Source organism: Anabrus simplex, chromosome 4 (assembly GCF_040414725.1).
Source record: "Anabrus simplex isolate iqAnaSimp1 chromosome 4, ASM4041472v1, whole genome shotgun sequence".
Taxonomy (NCBI): Eukaryota; Metazoa; Arthropoda; class Insecta; order Orthoptera; family Tettigoniidae; genus Anabrus; species Anabrus simplex.
The window spans coordinates 76,701,562-76,726,655 of NC_090268.1; the positions used below are offsets into that span (position 1 = coordinate 76,701,562).

The following is a 25,094-nucleotide window of genomic DNA, read 5'->3' on the forward strand; positions in this document are numbered from 1 at the left end:
TAGGCAACATGGACAACGGTTGTGTCATGCATACTGCATCTTCACCGGTTGAAGAATATTCGCTTCGTTAGAGATAATACAGCACCCGTATGTAAGTTCAGGTTTAACTTAAAACAAAATATTGCAGTGTATTTCAATACACATTCCGTATAACATGAACATAACCTACTTTGAAAGTCGAAATGTGAATTTTGTCTTAATGTCGCTCAGTTTTATTCGGGAGAAATGTTCATGCGTCTAAGCAACTTGCAAGACCAGATACACAGGTCATACGCTCTGTTTTGCAGCTTTCTAGTCCACACTATTAATAAGTTTGAGGGAAAAAAATGAAATAGCGTATGGCTTTTAGTGCCGGGAGTGTCCGAGGACAAGTTCGGCTCGTCAGATTCAGGTCTTTTGATTTGACGCCCGTAGGTGACCTGTGCGTCGTGACGAGGATGAAATGATGATGATGATGATGACACATACACCCAGCCCCGTGCCAGCAAAATTAACCAATTATGGTTAAAATTACCGACCCTGCCGGGAATCGAACCCGGGACCCCTGTGACCAAAGGCCAGCACGCTAACCATTTAGCCATGGAGCCGGACACAAGTTTGAGAATTAGTGCTATAAGGAAACATACAGATCATACTGCTGTCCGGCTCTGAGATTTCCGTCTCCCGGAGAAGGACCAATGTTGATACGATAGGTCAGAGATGACTAGGTTGCATTCACGACCCTGAAACTATGACGTGAAGAGACCCTCACGTAGCGTACACAGTACTTGTCTGTAATTCGTAGTGTGTTTTAATGTCAACAAAACATTCCCCCTCTGCGGCGGAACGTAACCTACTAGTCAATTCGCAACATGGCACAATGTAAGACGTGAAAAAGATTTGAGCGATATTTCACGAAGTGTGTGATGATCGGTTTACGTCATAGTTCCAATGTCGTGAATCCAACGTAGTCATTCCTGCGATAGGTGGAGTTAGGGGCAGGCGGTGGCAGAAGGTAAGATAAAATGAAATGAAATGGCGTATGGCTTTTAGTGCCGGGAGTGTCCGAGGACAAGTTCGGCTCGCCAAATGCAGGTTTTTTGATTTGACTCCCGTAGGTGACCTGCGCGTCGTGATGAGGATGAAATGATGATGAAGATGACACATACACCCAGCCCGCGTGACAGCGAAATTAACCAACGATGGTTAAAATTCCCGACCCTGCCGGGAATCGAACCCGGGACCCCTGTGACCAAAGGCCAGCACGCTAACCATTTAGCCATGGAGCCGGACTCAGGATAAAGTAGTAGTAATCGACTGGGGCAGGTTTTTGTACGGTTATCAAATACTGGTAATCCAGTGATTCTGTATTCGTAGATAAGAAGAGACTTCATTACATTAAAAATTAAGGATGAAACTATGATTCCTTAACGTACTTATGTGAGTTATACAGGTGAATTAATTCAATGAAATACCTAATACAAAAGAAAATCATCATACACTAAAGGTAAGCCTTGTCGCTGCAACCATTCTCCTCTCAATCCTGCTGCCCTCTTCACTTCATTCTAGTTTTTACATGCCATCAAGTTTTCTCACATCCTTGAAGAATGTCTTTCTTGGTCTTCTTCTTCCTTTCTTTCCTAATATTTTTCCTTCAAAGACGTTTACTAGTAAGTTTCATCTTCCTTCTTTCCATATCCTTTATCAGTCTCCATTGTTCATTGATTTCCTTTATAATAACGCGATTCGTCTTTTTTTCAGTCTAGCATGTCCTCGTCATTTCCCTCCAAATCAACATTTCAGTTGCTTCCAATGAGTCTCTTTCCTTTTCCCCAATAGTCCCACATTTCAGTCGCTTTCAATGAATCTCTTTCCTTCTCCCCAATAGTCCCACATTTCAGTCGCTTTCAATGAATCTCTTTCCTTTTCCCCAATAGTCCCACATTTCAGTCGCTTTCAATGAATCTCTTTCCTTTTCCCCAATAGTCCCACATTTCAGTTGCTTTCAATGAATCTCTTTCCTTTTCCCCAATAGTCCCACATTTCAGTTGCTTCCAATGAATCTCTTTCCTTTTCCCCAATAGTCCCACATTTCAGTCGCTTTCAATGAATCTCTTTCCTTTTCCCCAATAGTCCCACATTTCAGTTGCTTCCAATGAATCTCTTTATTTTTTCCCAATAGTCCCACATTTCAGTTGCTTCCAATGAATCTCTTTCTTTTTCCCAATAGTCCTACATTTCAGTTGCTTCCAATGAATCTCTTCCCTTTTTCCCAATAGACCTACATTGCAGTTGCTTCCAATTAATCTCTTTCCTTTTTCCAATAGTCCTACATTTCAGTTGCTTCCAATGAATCTCTTTCCTTTTCCCAATAGACCCACATTTCAGTTGCTTCCAATGAATCTCTTTCTTTTTTCCCAATAGACCCACATTGCAGTTGCTTCCAATGAATATCTTTCCTTTTCCCAATAGACCCACATTTCAGTTGCTTCCAATGAATCTCTTTCTTTTTTCCCAATAGACCCACATTTCAGTTGCTTCCAATGAATCTCTTTCCTTTTTCCCAATAGACCCACATGAATGAACCGTAAAGTAGTACACTCCAGACAAAGGATTTTACAAGAGTCTTTCTTGTTTCTAAACTTCTTTATTGAAGACTTCTTTTATTTTGAAAGGCCTGTTTAGCAAGAGCTATTCTTCTTTTGATTGTCTTCAGGGATAATGCTTCCTAAGTAACAGAAATATTTCACTTGTTCTATTTTGGAATTTCCTATTCTTATATTTGTATTAACTTCCCTGCCATCTTTGCTCACAACTAAAATTAAAATAAACGAAGATAAAAGTTGTGGGTAGACAAAGTATCGGCAGGTAATGATCATTCTGTGTGCTCTGATCTCAGTTGTAAATATTTGTGCTAACCTGGTGTAAAAGAAAGGGAGTAAAGAGAGATAGAACTGTATGTCTATGGTAAATAAAGTTCAGAAGGTACATTTCTGTATGACTTACCGAAAATAATAGGCAGGAACTCGTTGTAAGTGATATGTTCCATCTGCGCTGACACGATGCGTCGCGTTTCTTGAAACAAACGCTCGTCGTCCCAGGCAGGGTTCAGCTTAGCCAGACCGGCCGCCAGAGCGTTGTGCTGTCTTGCCCATAGGAGATGCATTGAGGTCAGGTGCGTGTTCTCGTTGGCTCTTGAGTCACCTGAAACGAATCATATCCATTGATTACTCTTTGATCTTCGAGACCTAAATAAACAAAATTCATTGGTGAACCAATAATACTGATATGCATTTTAAAGTTCTTTTTCTGCTACAAGAGATAATATTGTTGATTTTGGATCTATATCTGTGTTCAGATTTTCTGAATCACGTGTTTTTTCAATTTTGAAAATAAAATAGAAAAACCATCAAAATTGGTGAAGTCAGTCGTTAAATATGTATAATTTAATAACACATTATACTTGAAATGACTGCTTAATTATTGAGAGATGTAGAATTCAAGTCTGTGTTCATATTTTGTCTATCGTGCTCAGTTTTATAAAATTTTTAGAAATAAGAGCGAACAAAATTTGAACAAGAATGTCAATAACGTCAAATTAGGTACATTCCTTTTTAAATGTGTCGTAACACCGTAATATAAAATTCCAGTGTATAAAACTAACTATAAAATATTGAATTATGTTCATAATAAGTACTTAAAATCATCCAAATGTTCAATTTGTCGGTCGAAATGTTGCGCTGTTTTGATGCCGTACTGTGACATTGAGATGCACTCCTCTTTAAAACCAGCAATAATCCGCTCACATTGCTTCATTCCACTTGGCCTGGTATCTTTTTTCCATCGTTTTAATATCTTAATGAAATCGTTTAAGGATACAAATGAAGAAATGAATCGAGCTTTTTTCAAGTGGCCTTGCAATGTTAATCAAAAAAGCAAACCAAGCCCCATGGCACTACAGCCCTTGAAGGGTCTTGGCCTACCAAGCGACCGCTGCTCAACCCGAAGGCCTGCAGATTACGAGGTGTCGTGTGGTCAGCACGACGAATCCTCTCGGCCGTTATTCTTGACTTTCTAGACCGGAATATTAATCAAGAAAAATATAATTTTAGGACATTTTGTTCATAATTTTTAATTTCAGTTGTTTTACTGGACGAGTTGGTCGTGCGATTAGGGACGCGCAGCTGTGAGCTTGCATCCGGCAGATAGTGGGTTCGAACCCCACTGTCAGTAGCCCTGAAGATGGTTTTCGTGTTTTCCCACTTTTTGCTAGTTGCTTTATGTCGCACCGACACAGATAGGTCTTATGGCGACGATGGGACAGGAAAGGCCTAGGAATGGGAAGGAAGCGGCCGTGGCCTTAATTAAGGTACAGCCCCACCATTCGCCTGGTGTGAAAATGGAGAAACCATGGAAAACCATCTTCAGGGCTGCCGACAGTGGGGTTCGAACCCACTATCTCCCGGATGCGAGCTCACAGCCGAGCGCTCCTAACCGCACGGCCAACTCGCCCGGTGGTTTCCCATTTTCACACCTGGCAAATGTTGGGACTGTATCTACATTAAGGCCATGGCCGCTTCCTTCCCCTTTCCTATCCCATCGTCGCTATAAGATCTCTCTGTGTTGGTGCGTCGTAAAGCAAATTGTAGAAAAATAATAATTTCAGTTGTTTTATAAGTTATTAGTGATTCCACTATGTCTAAATCACCAGCTTTAACGAAATAATAATAGAATAACTGATGTAAAAATATATATCAATTTCAGTATTTAGACATTTTCATGAATTTAAAAAAGTTGTTTCTTGTTAAATTGGACGTGATGAAACGAAACTACACTTGGGCTTTTAAACTACCCATAGAGGGAACTATAAAATATAAACAGTTTGTAGAAAAATGGTCGCATATCAGTGTAATTAATTTATCATTCAGTGTGTATTTTATCGCAGCTTCTGTGAATAAGGTCAGAAAAATCTGTAGTCAGCGATCTTCGTATACTGACCCCCTGTGGGTGGGGGACGCAGATGAAGAATACACCCACGGTATCCCCTGCCTGTCGTAAGAGGCGACTAAAAGGGGCCCAAGGGGCTCTCAACTTGGGAGTGTGGATTGGCGACCACGGGGCCCTTCGCTGAGTCCTGGTATTGCTTCCACTTTCTTGTACCAGGCTTCTCACTTTTGTCTATCCTGTCCGACCTCTCTTGGTCAACTCTTGTTCTTTTCCGACCCTGACGGTATTAGAGTATTCGAGGCCTAGGGAGTCTTTCATTTTCACGCCCTTCGTAGCCCTTGCCTACTTTTTCTTCTTTTTCCTCTTTATCTACCCCCTGTGGGTGGGGTACGCAGACGAAGAATACACCCACGGTACCCTCTGCCTGTCGTAAGAGGCAACTAAAAGGGGCGACCAAGGGATGATCAAATTAGAACCATGAAACTATTTGTGATTAGTACCACCACGCGGGGAATGGGTCGCCTTTACTTGCGCGTAGTACCACTATGTTGGGTACCAAATAGGTTTGTGATTAGTAGCAAACGATGGCACGACGGCTTTTACAGTACCTGTGATTAGTAGCACTATATGAGCAACACCATGGGATGAAGGAACTCATGGTTCTGGCTTGCTTATGCTCAGTACCCACTATATGAGGAACACCACGGGATAGTACGAGTCCCTGTGGTTAGTACACTTAGGTGATGAACACCATAGGTTTGTGTTGCCTGTCAATGGCGCCGCAATGTGTGAAACACATTAGGTCTGTAATACATGTGCGAATTTCATTACCTGTGAGTAGTACCATAATGTATGGAATACTGCGAGTCTACACTACTCTTGATTAATACCGCAACATGGGAAACACCATTGTTCTATTTTCTAGCGATAAATACCATTATGAGAGTCGATGACCTGGATTTTGGACCCGTTTCGAGAACGAGCATCTTCTAATCGATTCAGCATCCTGCTATAAAAGCAGTCCCTTGGTCCGTACTACTATTGGTTTGTGCCAGCTTCTGTGCATGTGAGGCACTGTGGGTCGGATCCACTGATCGTTTTAACTTCATGTCAATCAATCAATCAATCAATCAATCAATCAATCAATCAATCAATCAATCAATCAATCAATCAATCAATCAATCAATCAATCAATCAATCAATCAATCAATCAATCAATCAATCAATCAATCAATCAATCAATCAATCAATCAATCAATCCATTCTTCGTCCTCACGCTTTGAATTCTGGTCAGTGGAGGATTTTGGACTTTTAATTTGTCATCTCATTTCGTCTCATTTCGTACCATTAGGGGCCGATGACCTCGATATTAGGCGCCTTTAAACAACAAACATCTATCTATCTATATATCTATCTATCTATCTATCTATCTTCGTATACTGAATCTTGATTAATGGCTGAAATCAGTGGTTCGTAAGCTTAATTCCCATATCCTTAATTAAGAATCTGTATAAAATAATTCAAAATAATTCTGTCCCAGGCCCATAACTGAGTAATAAACACAAATAACATTCGCAAGTAGTGAAAAACGTATCTACAAATTCATTATAGTAATACTTATATGTACACTCCACCGCACAAAAATTGACCGGCGAAGAAATATTTAATTTTATTCATTCTACAAACGTGATGACATTCGTAAACTGTGGATAACCGGTGGCCGAAGAGATGGTACTTGGAATCCTACCACCTGCACAATTTGTTCATCTGGTGATGGGATAATCGAATGAGTTTCAAATATCAGCTGTGTCGCATAGAATATTCGGATGCATCATGAATCAATTTTTCGGTTTAAGTGTATAGGATGGAGAATCGCTTGAAATGAGCGATTAGATGAACTCTTATAAAATATAGACATACGCCTTTTTTTTACCCAAACGTATCTCCAAATGTTGAAACTAAATGAGTCAGTTACCTGTCCAAATAACATCACGTTTCATTCGTTCATTTCGAAAGCATTCCCTACTCATTTACCTTTTCGAATGCAGTTCCGAATGAATAATCGAAAAATATAATCGACTGGAAAAAGTCACTATTGGATTGTCTCATTCATTCGAATAAATAATATATAAATAATCGAATGCGAGATATAATCAAGTAATCGAAGAAAATGAAATAATCGAATAAGCGATTGTTTTGTATTCAATTATCCCATCACTATGTCCATCCTATTTTAAAGAACGTAAAGAAGGATCGATATTTATGAAATACAATAAAGAAGAGGAAAACAAAGTTCCTTGAACACGTACTGAGACAAGACTCTCTTCTCCAGATCATCATTGAAAGTAAAGTACTGGGAAAGAGACCCAGGGGGCAACCCAGCATGTGATCCATCAGGAACTCCGTCGATAAAGTGGATATAGCAACATGGAGAGGCTAACAGAAGATCGTCAGATGTGGTTACAGTGAAATGGCATTGCCGTAAGTAGATGATAATAATAATTTTGTGTGGCTATTTCTAGCCGGGTGCAGACCCTCCGATGAGGGTGGGCGGCATCTGCCATTTTCAGGTAACTGCGTGTTATTGTGGTGGAGGATAGTGTTATATGTGGTGTGTGAGTTGCAGGAATGTTGGGGACAGCACAAACACCCAGCCCTCGGGTCATTGAAATTAACCAATGAAGGTTAAAATCCCCGACCCGGCCGGGAATCGAACCCAGGACCTTCTGAACCGAAGACCAGTACGCTGACCATTCACCCAACAAGTCGGCTGATTTCAAATAAGCGGATTTTGAAAGAAAGTCGTCTTCTGCGACGGCGAGTTCCTGTGCGGTTGAGTGTACATCAGTTTGAAAGAGATTCTTGTAATGAAAATGTGAAATCTTGAAAATTAAATTATTGCTTTGAAACGTAAAGAAAACAAAATGAAACATCAATGGTCTCACGACCAATGCTCGATGAACTACTCTATTCCAACTTCTTGAGGATTTAATTCAAAAGTGTTCAATCCCACTGTTACAGCTACTTCAGACGATTCAGAAACCATTACATATGACCTTGAGCACGTTCACTGCCCCTTAATTAAACCCGTAAATCGCCCCGGGAGCCGATAAATTTTCTTCTAAACCGGATCGCTTAAGATGACGCACGTGCGCGTGACGTCAGGCGTCTGTGAACGTAGTCATCTATTCCCATGCTGAACGTATAGGTAATGCATTGTATTCCATGTTGATTAGTCTCCTCGGTAGTATAAATCAATAAGTGGCCGTGCGGTTAGGAGCGCGCAGCTGTGAGCTTGTATTCGGGAGATAGTGCGTTCGAACTCCACTGTCGGCAGCCCTGAAGATGGTTTTCCATTTTTACACCAGGCAAATGCTGGGGCTGTACCTTAATTAAGGCCACGGTCGCTTCCCTCCCACTCCTAGCCCTTTCTTATCCCATCGTCGCTATAACACCTATCTGTGTCGGTGTGACATAAAGCCAATTGTTTTATAAGTAAACTAGCAGTTTCCCGCTGGTTCCGCGCGCAATGTACAAAGTATGGTGTTCGTTACTATCCTCACGGATGTATTTGCAAAGTTTCGAGTTAATGAAATAAAGCACATGATCTGCTGTGGTAACAGAATGTAATACGTATTATGTTAACAAAACACTTGAAAATACATCACACAAAGAAATTCAATTAAACATTCCTTGGAACAACACTACACGCCGAACTGTTAAACAGTCCTTCAAAGATCTTCGTCATGGAGACAAATGTACTCATAACTTTTCTCAGAATCTAGCAATTTAAGTGGTTATTACCTCAAAAGAAAGCGCTTGATCCACTGAGTGTTTTTAGACCAAAACGAACTGCGTGTCTCAATTATAACGAATGATATGATTGCTTCAATGAGAAAAAATGTTGAAGAAATGAGACGTCAAATTGAATGTGCACTCATATCTTTACTCAGAATCAACCATTTCGAATAGTTAAGAGCTGAAATGAAAGAGCTGGATCCACTGAGTGCACTTAGGTCAAAACGAACTCCGTACCTTAATTAGAACCAAACATATGATTGCTTCAGAGAGACAAAAAATTTAAAAAATCTATTAATTTGAGGAAGGCAAGTTAAATGATTTATAGTACCTGGTGACAAATCTGTGCATGAATACCTTTCATTTTTTAAAATCAAGGAAATCGACCGGATAGAATGGCCGGACTACTGACTCTAGACTTTAGTTTTCATAAATATGTATATAGATGAATTTAACTAGGTTTTGAAGTAGTTAGTAGGGACTTAGTAGGGACTAGGCCACAAGATAGCGGCGCAGCGCTTGTCCCGTCTGGGCCCCTCCCTTACCTTCTCTTCTTGGTAAACGCGCTACAGCTCTAAGGCGGATGAATCGTAGTTTTACGGGCGACTGACCTCACCAGAGTCCTAGTTTTATAGAGGGTTACCCTTCCCTGTTTGAATGAAGCTCAGTTTTACCGTAGACGGCCCTTTTCTGCTTAGATTAATGAAATACGTGTTTTCTTATGGCGATGACGTTTCCAGTAGATGAAGCGCAGTTTTATGGCCAGCTTCCCTTCCATATGGCCTTGTGTTACGGCTGACTGACCTTCCCAGAGTCCTAGTTTTACGACTGAATGACCTTCCCTGTTTGGGTGAAGCGCGGATTTTACGGCCGACTGCCAGACGGGACAGGCGCTGTACCGCCATCTTGTGGCCTAGAACCCGCGCTGGGCTAGTCCTCAATCAGGCCTAGCCCCCAGTTAGACTACCTACTTTTTCACAGTCTTCACGGTAACCTAAAACCGAATCGAGATGAAATGCCAAAAGAGAACGGGCGTTGTGTGGGTCATGCCCACAAGTTATGATTTAGAATAGGTAAGATGTGATAGTATTTTCGAAATTAAGTATCTAGTTAATATGCGTTTAAAATGTTTCTACCACTGGAGCAGTAGATGTGCTCGAGCAGCGGCGACGCGTGGATTAAACATCTGGGGATTCGCTACTTTGAAAAATAACGTACCGAGCTCGATAGCTGCCGTTGTTTAAGTGCAGTCAGTATCCGGGAGATAGTGGGTTCGAACCCCACTGTCGGCAGCCCTGAAGATGTTTTTCCGCGGTTTCGCATTTTCACACCAGGCAAATGCTGGGGATCTACCTTAATTAAGGCCTCGGCCGCTTCCTTCCCACTCCCAGCCCTTTCATGTCCCATCATCACCATAAGACCTATCTGTGTCGGTGCGACGTAAAAGCAATTTGCAAATAATAATAATAATAAACAGCGTGTTCAAATTTATTTTTACTTGATGTTTAAATAGATGTAAGAAAGAAGCGTTGCCTGATAAGCAACGCGATTTTGCTTTTAAGGTTCACGGCTACAGCTCAAAGAAATTACCAAAACAAGGAGAAATTAACGAGAGAGAATGAAAATCCTCAGTCTGTTTCCAGTCCGGGTCAGAAATGGAATGAATGAATGAATGAATGAAGCCCCATCCAGAGACGAGGATATGAACTGTGCCGGCTGCCGAAGCCTGTCGCACTCCTCTGGGGCAATGATTAATGACTGACAGATGAAATGAAATGATACCGGAGAGTGTTGCTGGAATGAAAAATGACAGGGAAAACCGAAGTACTCGGAGAGAAACCTGTTCCACTTCCGCTTTCTCCAGCACAAATCTCACATAGAATGACACCGCAGTGCCAGGCCGGCGCGCTGAGCCTCGGAGGCGCCAAAGAGAGAGAATATATGGTGTAATTACCAAAAGATGATCCAATGTCGTTTGATGTTGAAGGTGTTGCTCGCGTAGGAATAACTGCTTCAAGAACGTGTGTTGACGTATTTTGCTATTTACTCTTCATAAAACACGTAGGCCCTATTATTAATTAAAAGTTCACATTAATGACTTAAACTTAGGCTATGTACGCCTATTAATGCTAAACAAACCATTGTTACCAAACTATCCTGGTTCATTGCGTTAATTACATCAGCTGTGAGATTGCATTCGGGAGATAGTGGGTTCGAACCCTAGTGTCGGCAGCAATGAAGGTGGTTTTCCGTGGTTTCCCATTTTCACACCAGACAAGTGCTGCGGCTGTACCTTAATTAAGGCCACAGCCGCTTCCTTTTCACTCCTAGCCCTTCCCTATGCCAGTGTCGTCATAAGGCCTGTCTGTGTCGGTACAAGTTAAGCAACTTGTAAAAAAGAGTGATTTTACTATTTTAGAATTTTATCCATGCTGCTTTCCTAACGAGGAACCTGTGCCACTCTGAGGTCGAGAAAGCACAATGTTCTTGATATCATTCGAAACGCCGCACAACGTTTAATTCATATAGCCTATGTAATGTTGGCTGTTAAATGAAGAACGTTTTTCACAGGAGAATAATGTAATCTTTGCTTTCGTGTGGCGCGAAAGACAAATGTCACCTCAATACGAAGATGATAGGAATTGCCCCGGGTGCGAAATCAGAATGAAATAATGGTGGGAAGAAGGATCATTCATAGGCCTTAACTACTATTGTTTATTTCAGGCAGTACCAGTCGGGAAGGGGGTATATAATTCCCCAGTAAGTAAAATAATCCCTCCCCCAGGTAATGTAAGTTTTAAAACTTTTTGTTTGAATTCTGTTGTTATAACAAGAACGATAAACATTGGAAAGTTATTTCGTTTGTACACACCTTAAGGGAATATTGTCCTATTGGCTACCTATAGGAAACACATCCTCTCCAAGAAGCACAGGAGTGGTGAAAACTCGAGCTACTTAGAGCGATGACGAGGGAGGAAGGTTTTAAGAAAGTTATATTTTAGCCCGCGTTTCAGATGGACTTGCCAGAATAAAACATGAACAATAGGCTGCGGATGTGGAGTTGCCACCGCTACGTTGCTTTATTGCTCTAGGTCTGGCAGTCATTCTATTATTGCTATATTACGTGTATTATTGCTGATGTTTTTATGAAAATATGCACAGTAAAAAAACATACTTTAGTAATATATGTCTTCTACACTTTCCTCATTATTTTATAATTAAATAATCCCCCCACGCCCACCCTGAACAATTTTAGTAGGGGGGGGGGACCTTTAGTATAAAATTGTCAGTGGGGTGGCCGGGGACTCTCTCTTGCCCCCCGCGATTTTACACCCTGGAATTACCTTTCACAAAGTGATCATTGCCAGAGTTCAAAAAGTGATCAAAGCAAGGTGTCAGTAATAGCAATCTACCATATAGTCGTAAATTCTAACTTATCCGTGCGAACTATAAATGAAGTCTAGCTGACTGGAAGATGCAACTTTTAAAACTTTTTTTTTTTGTGACAGAGTTTACTTACCAGACAGGAAGCAATATCTGCCCTTGGCGTTCATCTCAGCCCTGTTACAACCATCGTTGGGGTCTTCTGATTGTGGTAGTAGCGTGCGACCATCTTCAGTGACCATCATGCGAAGTTCTCCATTGATATGCCGACGCAGAGATGACATGAGTTCGGGAGTTGAGCCATATATTACCGAGGCATCTAGGAAGTTGCTCGCTTGGTTCACCTGTTCTCGAGCACCTGGAAGATTAAACAACACGGTGATATTTAGCACAACATATGAAGTTTCTTAACATTTTTCTTTTCTAGCTTTCAGGGACTAAAATGCCAGAGAGATTGTGTATAAGTTAAAGTTCATAGTGAACTTATACTTTTATTGCTAACGGAAGTTTACATTGCTGATACACAGACATACAGAAAGCATGTGATGAATTATGATTACCTCTTGAAAGGTATCGCACAAAAGTACGGCCGCAATCAGAAGAATGATGTACGTGGCGCTGGTAAAACCAGATAAGCTCTATAGAGAAACTGAAGTAATAGATGGCATTAGCGATCACGAAACTGTTTTTGTCATAGTTAAAAATACATGTGGTGGACAGGAAAGTTGTAATAGTAGAACTATTAGGCAGTACCATATGGCTGATAAGACAGGCATGAAGGAATTTTTGAAATGTAACTATGATCGGTGGAAAAAGGTAAAAAAAGTATGTAAAGAGACTGTGGGATGGGTTTAAAGCAATTGTTGAGGAATGTGGAAAAAAGGTATGTACATTTTAAAGGTGGTAAGGAATAGTAAAGACCCACTATCTTGTAACAGAGAAGTAAAGAGACTAGGAAGGAGGTGCACGCTGGAAAGAAATAAACTTAGAAGTGGTTGTGGAAGTAAGGAGCAATTGAAGAAACTTAATAGGAAATTGGATCTAGCGAAGAAGTCAGTTAAGGGTAACATAATGGCAAGCATAATTGGCAGTCATACAAATTTTAGTGAAAAATGGAAGGGTATGTGGTACTTAAGTCAGAAACAGGTACCAATAAGGACATTCCAGGAAGCATTAATGAACAAGTTGAGTGTGTATGTGAGGATTTACAGAAGGCAGAAAAATTCCGTGAGAAGTATGTAAAGATTGTTGGTTACAAGGATAGCGTCCAGAGAGAGGAGGTTACTAAGTACTGAAATTTACCTACGATAACATTTTTAGAATGATACAAAAGTTGAAAACTAGAAAAGAAGCTGGAATTGATAAGATTTCTGGAGATATTCTAAAGATAATGGATTGGGATATAGTACCATACCTGAAGTACTTATTTGATTATTGTCTGCTTGAAGGAGCGATACCAAATGTGAATGGCGAGTTGCACGCAAGAATTGGAAAAGCATTATTTATTTTTGTATTAGAAATAACTGGTTCGATAGAAGGCAGTTCGAGTTTAGGAAAGGTTATTTCACTGAAGCTCAACTTGTAGGTTTCCATCAAGATATTTCAGATATCTTAGATTCAGGAGGTCAAATGGACTGTATGGCGATTGACCTATCTAAGGCATTTGATGGAGTAGATCATGGGAGACTATCGGCAAAAATGAGTGCAATTAGACTAGACAAAACAGTGACTGAATGGGTGGCTAAATTTCCAGAAAATAAAACTCTGAGAATTAGAGTAGGTGAAGCATTATCTGATCGTGTAATCGTTCAGAGCGGAATTCCTCAAGCCAGTGTTATTGGACATTTTATGTTTTCTTGTATATATAAATGGCATCCGGGAGATAGTAGGTTCGAATCCCACTATTGGCAGCCCTGAAGATGGTTTTCCGTGGTTTCCCATTTTCACACCAGGCAAATGCTGGGGCTGTACCTTAATTAAGGCCACGGTTGCTTCCTTCCAACTCCTAGGCCTTTCCTATCCCATCGTCGCCATAAGACCTATCTGTGTCGGTGTGACGTAAAGCCTCTAGCAGCAGCGTAGGCCTATATATAAATGATATGACCGGGCGAGTTGCTGTGCGGTTAGGGGCACGCAGCTATGAGCTTGCATCCGGGAGGTAGTGAGTTCGAGCCCCACTGTCGGCAGCCCTGAAGATGGTTTTCCTTGGTTTTCTCATTTTCACACCAGGCAAATGCTGTACCTTAATTAAGGCCACGGTCGCTTCTTTCCCACTCTTAAGCCTTTCCTATCCTATCGTCACCATAAGACCTATCTGTGTCGGTGCGACGTAAAGCCAATTCTAAAAAAAATGATATGAGTAAAGAAATGGAATCAGAGATAAGGATTTTTGCGGATGATGTTATTCTGTAAAAAAAGCAAAGCAAAGTCACCTCCGTACAGGCCATGAAAGCCCTTGGAGGAGTGGAAGGTAAAGGCTTCCATCATTGTTAACCTCGACACGTGATGGGGTACAGTGGTTAGCTCTACGCCCGGCCGCCTGCAAAACGACCTCGATAGTGTTGTGAGATGGACAGCAGGCAATGGTATGATGACAAACGGGGTTAAAAGTCAGGTTGTGAGTTTCACTAATAGGAAAAGTCCTCCCAGTTTTAATTACTGCGATGGTGTGGTGAATATTCCTTATAGCGAGCATTGTAAGTATCTTGGTTTTAATATAAAGAAAGATTTTCATTGGGATAATCACATAAAGGGTATTGTAAATAAAGAGTACAGATCTCTGCACAAGGTTATGAGGGTATTTAGGGGTTGTAGTAAGGATGTAAAGGAGAGGGCATGTAAGTCTCTGATAAGACCCCAACTGGTTCCAGGGTATACGACCCTCACCAGGATTACTTAATTCTAGAACGGGAAAAAATACAAAGAAAAGCAGATCGATTTGTTCTGGGTGATTTCCGACAAAAGAGTAGCATTATGAAAATGTTGCAAAGTTTGGGTAAATTTCTAATTTCTTTGCAGTTATTTAAGAAAAGACTAGGAAAACAACAGATAGAGAGAATCCTCCTCCTGGGCGATTGCCCTAAATGAAGATCAGTAGCGATTGATTGATTGATTGATTGATTGATTGATTGATTGATTGATTGATTGATTGATTGATTGATTGATTGATTGATTGATTGATTGATTGATTGATTGATTGATTGATTGATTGATCGATCCTGTGTGTTCTTACCAAATTTCGTATCACATCACCAACATTTTACAGCTCCAGTTTTCCGAGAACGGTAGGACAGCCTCTTCCACCCTCTCTTACTGAGATACGTTCCGTTTTTTATGACCTCCTCTAGTGTTCTTCCCCGATCTGCAAGGTCCATCTTCATGATATTCATTCACTGGATTCTTGGTCTTTCCACTATCCCTTTTCCTGCCATTGCCTCTTCAAATTAACATATGCTATCCTTATTGGCTCCATCTCATTACATGCCCGAACCACCTCAATCTCGATGTGCTGACCCGTTCTAACAATGATGTCTCAATTCCAGCTTCCTTCCTCACCATGTCATTCCTTAACTTGTCCAGTTTTGTTTTTAGAATTGAGTACCTCAGGAACTTCATCTCATATACCTGTAATCGTGATGAGTCGTCCTTATTTTCCTTCCGATTTCCGCATATGGCGAAAATTTACAACTTTGGCATGTGATTTTATTCACAAATGTACTTGATAGTATTCAGGCTTCTAGATCTAAAATAACTAGCGTTTCTCCCAGGTGTGACAGCGAGCTCATCAGTTGGATTGCCTCACCTCTCCCAGATGCTGACCAGTGAATCGTTGAGACACCACTATAGAAGCTTACAAGGAACATTCGCAAACATTTATCTCATCTTTTGTAAATAGCCATATATGTATCCACTAGATGGCATTAACATGGGCGCCCGCAAGGGGGGGGGGGCAAGGGGGGCACTTGCCCCCCCTGGAATTCTAAAAATGTTGATGTTCAATTGTTTAATATCATACCAGATTATTTCATAAACTGAACTTACTGACAGTCATCTAGCATCTGTTATAACTGGAAATTTCTGTAAACAATTTAATGTTGCTGACGTTATATTGGTTTTATATTCAAGAAAATTGTTAATGTGCCCCCTCCCTGGAAAAGATCCTGCGGGCGCCCATGGGCATTAACGCAAGCTCTAGCCACCCATGCTGATGTTTTCGCTACAGATAAGCAGTTAGTTGTAATCCGTGCAGGTTGTGATTTTCTGTTTATATATTGAACAATGAGAACTGGCACAAGTAAGGTGTTAGAAGTTTTATACCAGACTGAATTACCGTCATCATCAAGTGAAGTACATGAGGGGGGGAGAGAGAATTTGCAAATATTATTTTCAGTTTGATGAAGAAACTTGAAGCCGCCACTATCTCTGAAATCCTGGAGAATAAATAAATAAATAAATAAATAAATAAATAAATAAATAAATCATAATTGATCTGCATTTAGGGCTGTTATCCAGCTTGTAGATTTCCTATCAATTCTTTATCCGGTCTTTTCTTAAATGATTTGAAGGAACTGGAAATGTATTGAACATATCCCTTATAAATTACTCCAATCTCTAATTCCTCTTCTATAAATTAATATTTGCCCCTACTTGTCCTCTTGCATTCCAACTTTCATCTTCATATTATGACCTCTCCTAGCTTTGAAAGCTCCACATCAAGCTTATTCCTCTACTAATGTAATTCCTCGCCATTTCTCCACTGATAGTTCGGAACGCACCGTTTAGAACTGGTGCAAATGTGTCCCGAGGAAACTTCTGAAGTCGAGCCTTTGGATGAACAGACAGTGTTGACTCCTGGTCCAATTTCCAGATTCTGTTGGATCTCAACTGAAAACCATGCACGATATCACAAATCTAATGATAGAGGAGTGTATAAGAGTGCTCGTTTTCACAAACCGAGATGTTTCAAAAATACAACCATGACAAATTTCTAAAGAATGTTTGAAAAGAAAACAATATGTCAGCCAAAAAGCAATGGCGTTTTATCTTCTACTGATTTAAGTGTAATTTAATTATTATTTTCATTGCTGTTGACTAGCAGAGGAAAGCAGCTTTGCGAGGCTTGTATTCCCCATGTTTTAGTAGAATATACTACGTTCCTTTGTAAATGTAGAGTACGTACCTAGAGAACAAGTAGCTGCTGGAGCTGAGCGTACGAACTCCATACACGTTAAGTTGTAAGTGTGATAGAAAGGATCCCCAACGGATAGTCGTACGGGGAAGCACTCGGGGTGTAACTTCATCTCGGGCCACTGACCATCACGACAGCACGAGATGCTCTTACCACTTGACTCTGAAACAAGACATTAGAGTAATTTTAGATGAGACAAGATACAACATACCATTTACTATAGTTAATTCTCTAACTTCCAGTCTTCAAGCAACGACCATCCTGCGAATGAGTCTGACCAGGATTTGGTGCAGATAACCAATAGACCTAGCACCATCTGACTACAGTTCACTTACCCCATTCAGTTTTGTGCAACAAATATTACTGCTTTCCCACATATTGTGTATGTACTGCACTATTATTGTTATGCCCTTGAAGATCTCTCCAGATACTACAGTATAAACCATCTTAAACCAAAAACCCCTCAAAGACGCAAGAAACAGGGAAGCCATTCGCGAGCTGAAGATAGTATGGTTAAAGGTCGAACTGGAGCACTATGACACTCCAAAATATCTAGGAGTGACGATCGACAGATCTCTTACATTCAGGAAGCACTGCATGAACTACAAGTCAAAGGTGTCCACCAGGAAAAATCTCCTCAAGAAATTGGTCGGATGACAGTGGGGAAGTCATCCTGATACCATCCAAACGTCTGCAATGGCGCTGTGTTATTCCGCAGCAGAGTATGCCTGCCCTGTTTGCTATAGTGTATAGGTGGATGTAGCTCTTAATAAAACCTGTAGAATTATAACAGGCTGCTTGAAATCCACTCCTGTTGAATGGCTTTACCACCTCGCAGGAATAGCACCACCTTCTATTTGAAAAGAAATAGCTGCCAGTAAGGAAAGAAAGAAAGAAAGAAAGAAAGAAAGAAAGAAAGAAAGAAAGAAAATGGAGCAGGAAAGAACCCATCTTTTGCATGGGTACAAATTACATCCGCAACGATTGAAATCAAGGAAGAGCTTCCTTAGAACATCAAAGGACTTTACAACCACCGCCGAAAAGGCTAGGCTGCAACTATGGAAGACTACGACCTTCCTTCCCACTCGTTGGAGAAGAATTCCAGAAACTTTGCCTCCTGGCGATGACGAGGAATGGCTGACTTGGAAGTCCTTGAATTGATTGAGATCTGGAGTGGGCAGATCAAAGGTTAATTTATCCATATGGAGAAACTCTAGTAAAAATGATATTCAGTGTGAATGTGGAGAAGTCCAGACTGTACAACATCTGCTGCATTGCCAACTCTGTCCAGTCTCCTGTATTCAAGAAGACCTTCATTACTCCATACGTTTCTGATACGAGAATAAATAAATTATTAAATCATCATATTTTAAGGGAGAAAATTGGATTTTTCCTTCCACCGTAGTAAGTACTCACTTTGGCTGAGAGCTGTTGCAGTGATGTCATGGTCGATGAACTGCCCCCACACGGCCAGCATGACTGTGAAGTCAGGATCGTCATGGTAGAGTGGTCTGTGCACGGTGACGCTCACCTCCCGTGCCGAGGGCAGGTCGCTGCCGTCTGAAGCTGTACGTGCCTCGGAGACCCCGTCAGCGTAGTCCGCAGGCATGGTCCTACGGAACGGTCGCATAGCCACCCCCCACTTGAGAGGATGCTGCAGGTTGTTGCAGCTGCCATCTACGCTGCGGTACTGAGTTGGGGGACAGGAGCTAAACTCGTCCAATGTGTCCCGGCAAACTTCTTCCGGTACCCAGTCAGCGTCCAGCTTCGGTCCACAACCCACTGAACCACCGGTAGTCATCCGCCGTCTGTGAACACGCAACAGATGGACATTCATGACTCTCCTGACCTAAACAATATAGTGCATAGCAATTTCAGAAAACAGGTCATTAACACCTCTTCGTAGCCAAATGTGTTAAATAATGCCTCACGGTAAGAATGCTTGACCTCCTGTGGGTGGGGGACGCAGACGAAGAATACACCCACGGTATCCCCTGCCTGTAAAAGGGCTACTAAAAGGAGCGACCAAGGGATGCTGAATTTTGAATCGTGAAATTACCTGTGATTAGGACCATCACGAGAGAAAGACTATGAGTCGACTTTCCTTGCGATTAGTACCACTATGTGAGGAATACCATGGGTCTGTGGGTGGATCGCACTGGGTTTACAGTATCCGTGTACGATATCCACCACTAAGACGGAGGCTCCCTTCTGTTCAGGTTCGGCTGTAACACCTCAAGGAGAAAAAAAAAGAAGAGACTATCCTCACTGGGGCGTTGTGGACATCATGAGTCTGCGTTTCGAGGAACACCACGGGTCTGGGCGTTGCCTGTGATTAGTAACATTATTATTATTATTATTATTATTATTATTATTATTATTTATTTTGCTATTTGTTTTACGTCGCACCGACACAAATAGGTCTTATGGTGACGTTGGGTTAGGTAAGGCCTAGGACTGGGAAGGAATCGTCCCAGCATTTGCCTGGTGTGAAAATTAGAAAACCATCTTCAAGGCTGCCGACAGTTGGGTTCGAACCCACTATCTCCCGGATGCAAGCTCACAGCTGCGCGCCCCTAACCGCACGGCCAACTCGCGCGGTTAGTAACACTATAAGAGCGACGCCGTGGGTCTGTGTTGCCTATGATTACTACCCACTATGTGAAGAACACCACGGGATAGTACGGGTCGCTGTGATTACTACCCACTATGTGAGGAACACCACGGGATAGTACGAGTCCCTGTGATTAGTACCCACTATGTGAGGAGCACCACGGGATAGTACGGGTCCCTGTGATTACTACCCACTATCTGAGGAACACCACGGGATAGTACGGGTCGCTGTAATTAGTACCCACTATGTGAGGAACACCACGGGATAGTACGGGTCCCTGTGATTAGTACCCACTATGTGAGGAACACCATGGGATAGTACGAGTCCCTGTGATTACTACCCACTATGTGAGGAACACCACGGGATAGTACGGGTCCCTGTGATTAGTACCCACTATGTGAGGAACACCACGGGATAGTACGGGTCCCTGTGATTAGTACCCACTATGTGAGGAACACCACGGGATAGTACGGGTCGCTGTGATTACTACCCACTATGTGAGGAACACCACGGGATAGTACGGGTCCCTGTGATTACTACCCACTATGTGAGGAACACCACGGGATAGTACGGGTCCCTGTGATTACTACCCACTATGTGAGGAACACCACGGGATAGTACGGGTCCCTGTGATTACTACCCACTATGTGAGGAACACCACGGGATAGTACCGGTCCCTGTGATTACTACCCACTATGTGAGGAACACCACGGGATAGTACGAGTCCCTGTGATTAGTACCCACTATGTGAGGAGCACCACGGGATAGTACGGGTCCCTGTGATTACTACCCACTATGTGAGGAACACCACGGGATAGTACGGGTCTCTGTGATTAGTACCCACTATGTGAGGAACACCATGGGATAGTACGAGTCCCTGTGATTAGTACCCACTATGTGAGGAACACCACGGGATAGTACGAGTCCCTGTGATTACTACCCACTATGTGAGGAACACCACGGGATAGTACAGATCCCTCTCATTAGTACCCACTATGTGAGGAACACCACGGGATAGTACGAGTCCCTGGGATTAGTACCCACTATGTGAGGAACACCATGGGATAGTACGGGTCCCTGTGATTACTACCCACTATGTGAGGAACACCACGGGATAGTACGAGTCCCTGTGATTAGTACCCACTATGTGAGGAGCACCACGGGATAGTACGGGTCCCTGTGATTACTACCCACTATGTGAGGAACACCACGGGATAGTACGGGTCCCTGTGATTACTACCCACTATGTGAGGAACACCACGGGATAGTACGGGTCCCTGTGATTACTACCCACTATGTGAGGAACACCACGGGATAGTACGGGTCCCTGTGATTACTACCCACTATGTGAGGAACACCACGGGATAGTACGGGTCCCTGTGATTACTACCCACTATGTGAGGAACACCACGGGATAGTACGGGTCCCTGTGATTACTACCCACTATGTGAGGAACACCATGGGATAGTACGAGTCCCTGTGATTACTACCCACTATGTGAGGAACACCACGGGATAGTACGGGTCCCTGTGATTACTACCCACTATGTGAGGAACACCACGGGATAGTACGGGTCTCTGGGATTAGTACCCACTATGTGAGAAACATCACAGGTCTGCATTATCTGTGCGTAGTACCACTATGTGAGGAACACCGTCAGTCTACTTCTTGTGATTAGTACCGCTGCATGAGAAATACCATGGTTCTCCTTTACTAGCGATAAGTGCCATTATGAGGGGCCGTTAACCTGGATTTTGGACCCCTTTCCACAACAAGCATCATCGATTCAGGATTGTGCTTTGGAAGCAGCCCCTTGGTCAGTATATACTATTGTTTTAATTTAGTTTCTGGGAAGGTGGGGCATTACGGCTCGGATCCACTGATTGTTTTTATGTTCATAATCATTGTTCATCGTCGTCTTTTTGAATTCTAGTCAGTGGATTGATTTTGGAATTGTTTTTACTTTTAATATTGCGAGTTGGATCCGCGGATTATTCTACATTCATATTCATGCATGCATTCATTCTTCATCATCAAGTTTTGAATTTTGGTCAGTGGATGTATTTTTTAATTTTATATTGTCATTACTTTTCGTCCCATTTCGTACCATTAGGGACCGATGACCTAGATATTAGGCCACTTTAAACAAAAACTATCATCATCATCATCATCAAGAATGTTTGAACTTAGGCGCAGACAGATGATACCTTCGTTTGATTTTCTGTGTTCCATGGTTTCCAGTCGGAAACCCTAAGAATTAATTACACACCCCTAGAAACTTCACACCCCCTGTGGGTGCCTGTCGTAAGAGGCGACTAAAATGGAAAACACTGGGGAGAGTGGGTCAGCAGGGCCCCTAGCTGAATACGGTATTGCTTCCATTTACTTGTGCTAGCCTCTCCGCTGTCATCTTTCCTATCAAGCCTCCCTTGGTCTACTGTCTTCTGGCCTCGATGGTATTAGATTTGTAAGGCCTAGGGAGTCGTTCATTTTCACACCTTTCATGGCCTTTCCTTCATTTCGTCAAAAGCCCCATTCATAGAATGGTTGGGCCTCTTCTGTTCTTCCTCTGATCAGTACTGAGAGGATCGTTGACAAACTGTGATGGTGATTGTAGCGGAGGTACATCTACTCCGTCATTTAAACTGATTGCCTTTTAGAAGAACATCTGTAATGTGAACCTTGTACTGTGTATCAGAAGAAGTTTCGAACTTCATCTTCAGATGTCTCTACTACCGGGCGAGTTGGTCGTGCGCGTAGAGGCGCGCGGCTGTGAGCTTGCATCCGGGAGATAGTAGGTTCGAATCCCACTATCGGCAGCCCTGAAGATGGTTTTCCGTGGTTTCCCATTTTCACACCAGGCAAATGCTGGGGCTGTACCTTAATTAAGGCCACGGCCCCTTCCTTCCAACTCCTAGGCCATTCCTATCCCATCGTCGCCATGAGACCTATCTGTGTCGGTGCGACGTAAAGCCCCTAGCAAAAAAAGAAAAAAAGATGTCTCTACTGTCGACTTACGTGCCCCCTTTGGTGGGAGGATGGACGATTAACTTTCAGGAGAATTTTAGTATTATATGTTTTTTTTTAATCTGAAGCGTTCATACATTATTGTTTGTGTTCTAAGGTTACTAGCCCTTCTATCTCTTCCTTCTTCATGAAATTGTTAGCCGATCAGAAAATTTTGATACTAATTCAATTGGCCAATTAGGGTGTGTGCAGGCCTTTGGCCTAGAGTGTTTTGGAGCCTTCCCCTCTGCTATAAAAGCTGGGAGCGTTTGGGCCATATTGTCTTTTCCATCGCTCCAGTCAAGAGGTTTAGAGTACGTACGTAGTGGAGGCAGGGGACAAGCCTTGCCCGTCGTCGGAAGGCCCTCCAGCTCAAGGTAATGGCAGACATCTTTTAATTATGTGATAGTTTCCGAAAGCTGCCTTGAGAGGAAGGTTTCAAAAGTATTTCTTAATGTAAATCTCTAAAGTTCGACATCATATTTTAAATGTAAATTCTCAAGCAATTCTTAGGATTTTTTTAAAAATTAAGTTTATTTATTGTCGCTTTAACTTAGAAAGTCATATCGTGACATTCATAATTATACATACAGGATTATTACATTGATTACATTGAGTTACTATTGTAAAAATAACAACAGTACATATTGATCAGATAGTGATTATATGTTATTGAATAGATTTGTATGTCTACAAAAACTTAATGATGTTTTCACACTGAGTATCCGAAGATGCCACATACACTACTATTCTGGTTTAAATTACACAATTGTCTTTGTTGATCGTATAGATGCCATTCTAGTAAAATGTGGTCAACAGTCTTTCTTTTTTGACAGGTGTCACATATTGGTGGAGGTTTCTTAGAGAAGATATGCGCATGAGTCAGTTTGCTATGGCCTGTACGTATTCTAGTAATGAGCACTTGTTCTCGACGCTGAAGGAATGGAACATCAAATGTATCTGTAGATCCACACCTGATATCATGGAGTCTTGTGGGTTGTTCCCTTGTCCACTCAGTTAACCACTGTTTTCGGATCTTTGTAGTAAGAAAAGGAGCAACATTGGTGAAGGGGATTGGAAAGTTTGGATCATGTACAGGAAGACGAGTTGCTTCTTTAGCTGATATGTCAGCTTGTTCATTGCCTTTTATTCCCTTATGTGAGGGAATCCATATTATGGTAACTTCCTGTCCTTTATTTTTCACAGTACTGTAAGTCTGCAGTATGTCTTGGGCTAATATATTTGAGGATGATGCATTTTGAATGAGTTTTACTGTTGATAAAGAATCACTAAGGATTAGAAAAGATTGTTTTTGGGGGGAACTCTTTATGGATTCCATAGCTTTTAGGATAGCATACAGTTCACATGTGAATATGGAGCATGTAGCTGGTAGTGCACACTTCATTGTGTGATCGGGGTGGACAACAGCACAGTCGCTACCATATTCGATTTTTGAGCCATCAATGTATATAGGAGTGTGTCTGGGCAGACTTTCACACTTTTCAGATAGCATTTGTTTAAATACGGTACTGGCTGTTGTTTCTTTATTGAATTCACTTAAATCTAGTATTATTGGTGGTGGTTCAGCTTTCCTTGGAGGGAATGTGATGTCTTTTTTTAGTTCTTGAAGCAATCGGGGAAACCGAAGAATGAATTTCCCGCAAGTATTGCGTAAACCTAAAATGGAAGGGTATATATCTCTTTTGTTGCGAGGAATAGCGTTGAGGCTGATAGCGTGGGAAAACATAAGCGCGTGTTCTAGAGTGAGGAGAGGCCGCTATCTTTACTGCATAGTTGATAGACAGTTGTTTTCTGCGAGTCCGAAGCGGAGGTTCATTAGCTTCAATTAATAAACTTGAGATCGGGCTACTTTTGAATGCTCCCAAGGCTCTTCGGAGAGACGTGTTTTGAATCGGGTCAAGCATTTTCAGTGAGCTGAATTATATATAACAGAACCATAATCCAGTTTGGTGCGAATTATAGATTTGTAAGTGCACATTAATACATGAAGATCTGCCCCCTAGTTGTTAGCTGCCAATGATTTGAGTACATTAATTCGATGTAGGCATCTTAGGAATTTATCCAAGTCCCTGCGGGGCAATTGAAACTCAGGAAATAAATAGTGTTTACCCTCTTTTAATTCCCATTCAACTTGGTACTGGGGTGACTATGATTTTG

At 41.8% G+C, this 25,094-nt stretch overlaps 1 protein-coding gene across 1 annotated transcript in view; it reads right to left on the minus strand.

The window, feature by feature from the left end:
• LOC136872176 (uncharacterized) overlaps nt 1–25,094 on the minus strand; it is a 95,354-nt gene that overhangs the window by 46,125 nt on the left and 24,135 nt on the right. Inside the window, exons 4-7 of the mRNA XM_067146014.2 lie at nt 18,713–19,104; nt 17,288–17,458; nt 12,245–12,466; nt 2,986–3,183 (exon numbers count right to left, since the gene is read on the minus strand). Coding sequence (XP_067002115.2) covers nt 2,986–3,183; nt 12,245–12,466; nt 17,288–17,458; nt 18,713–19,104 — 983 coding nt within the window. The remainder of the gene's footprint in view (nt 1–2,985; nt 3,184–12,244; nt 12,467–17,287; nt 17,459–18,712; nt 19,105–25,094) is intronic.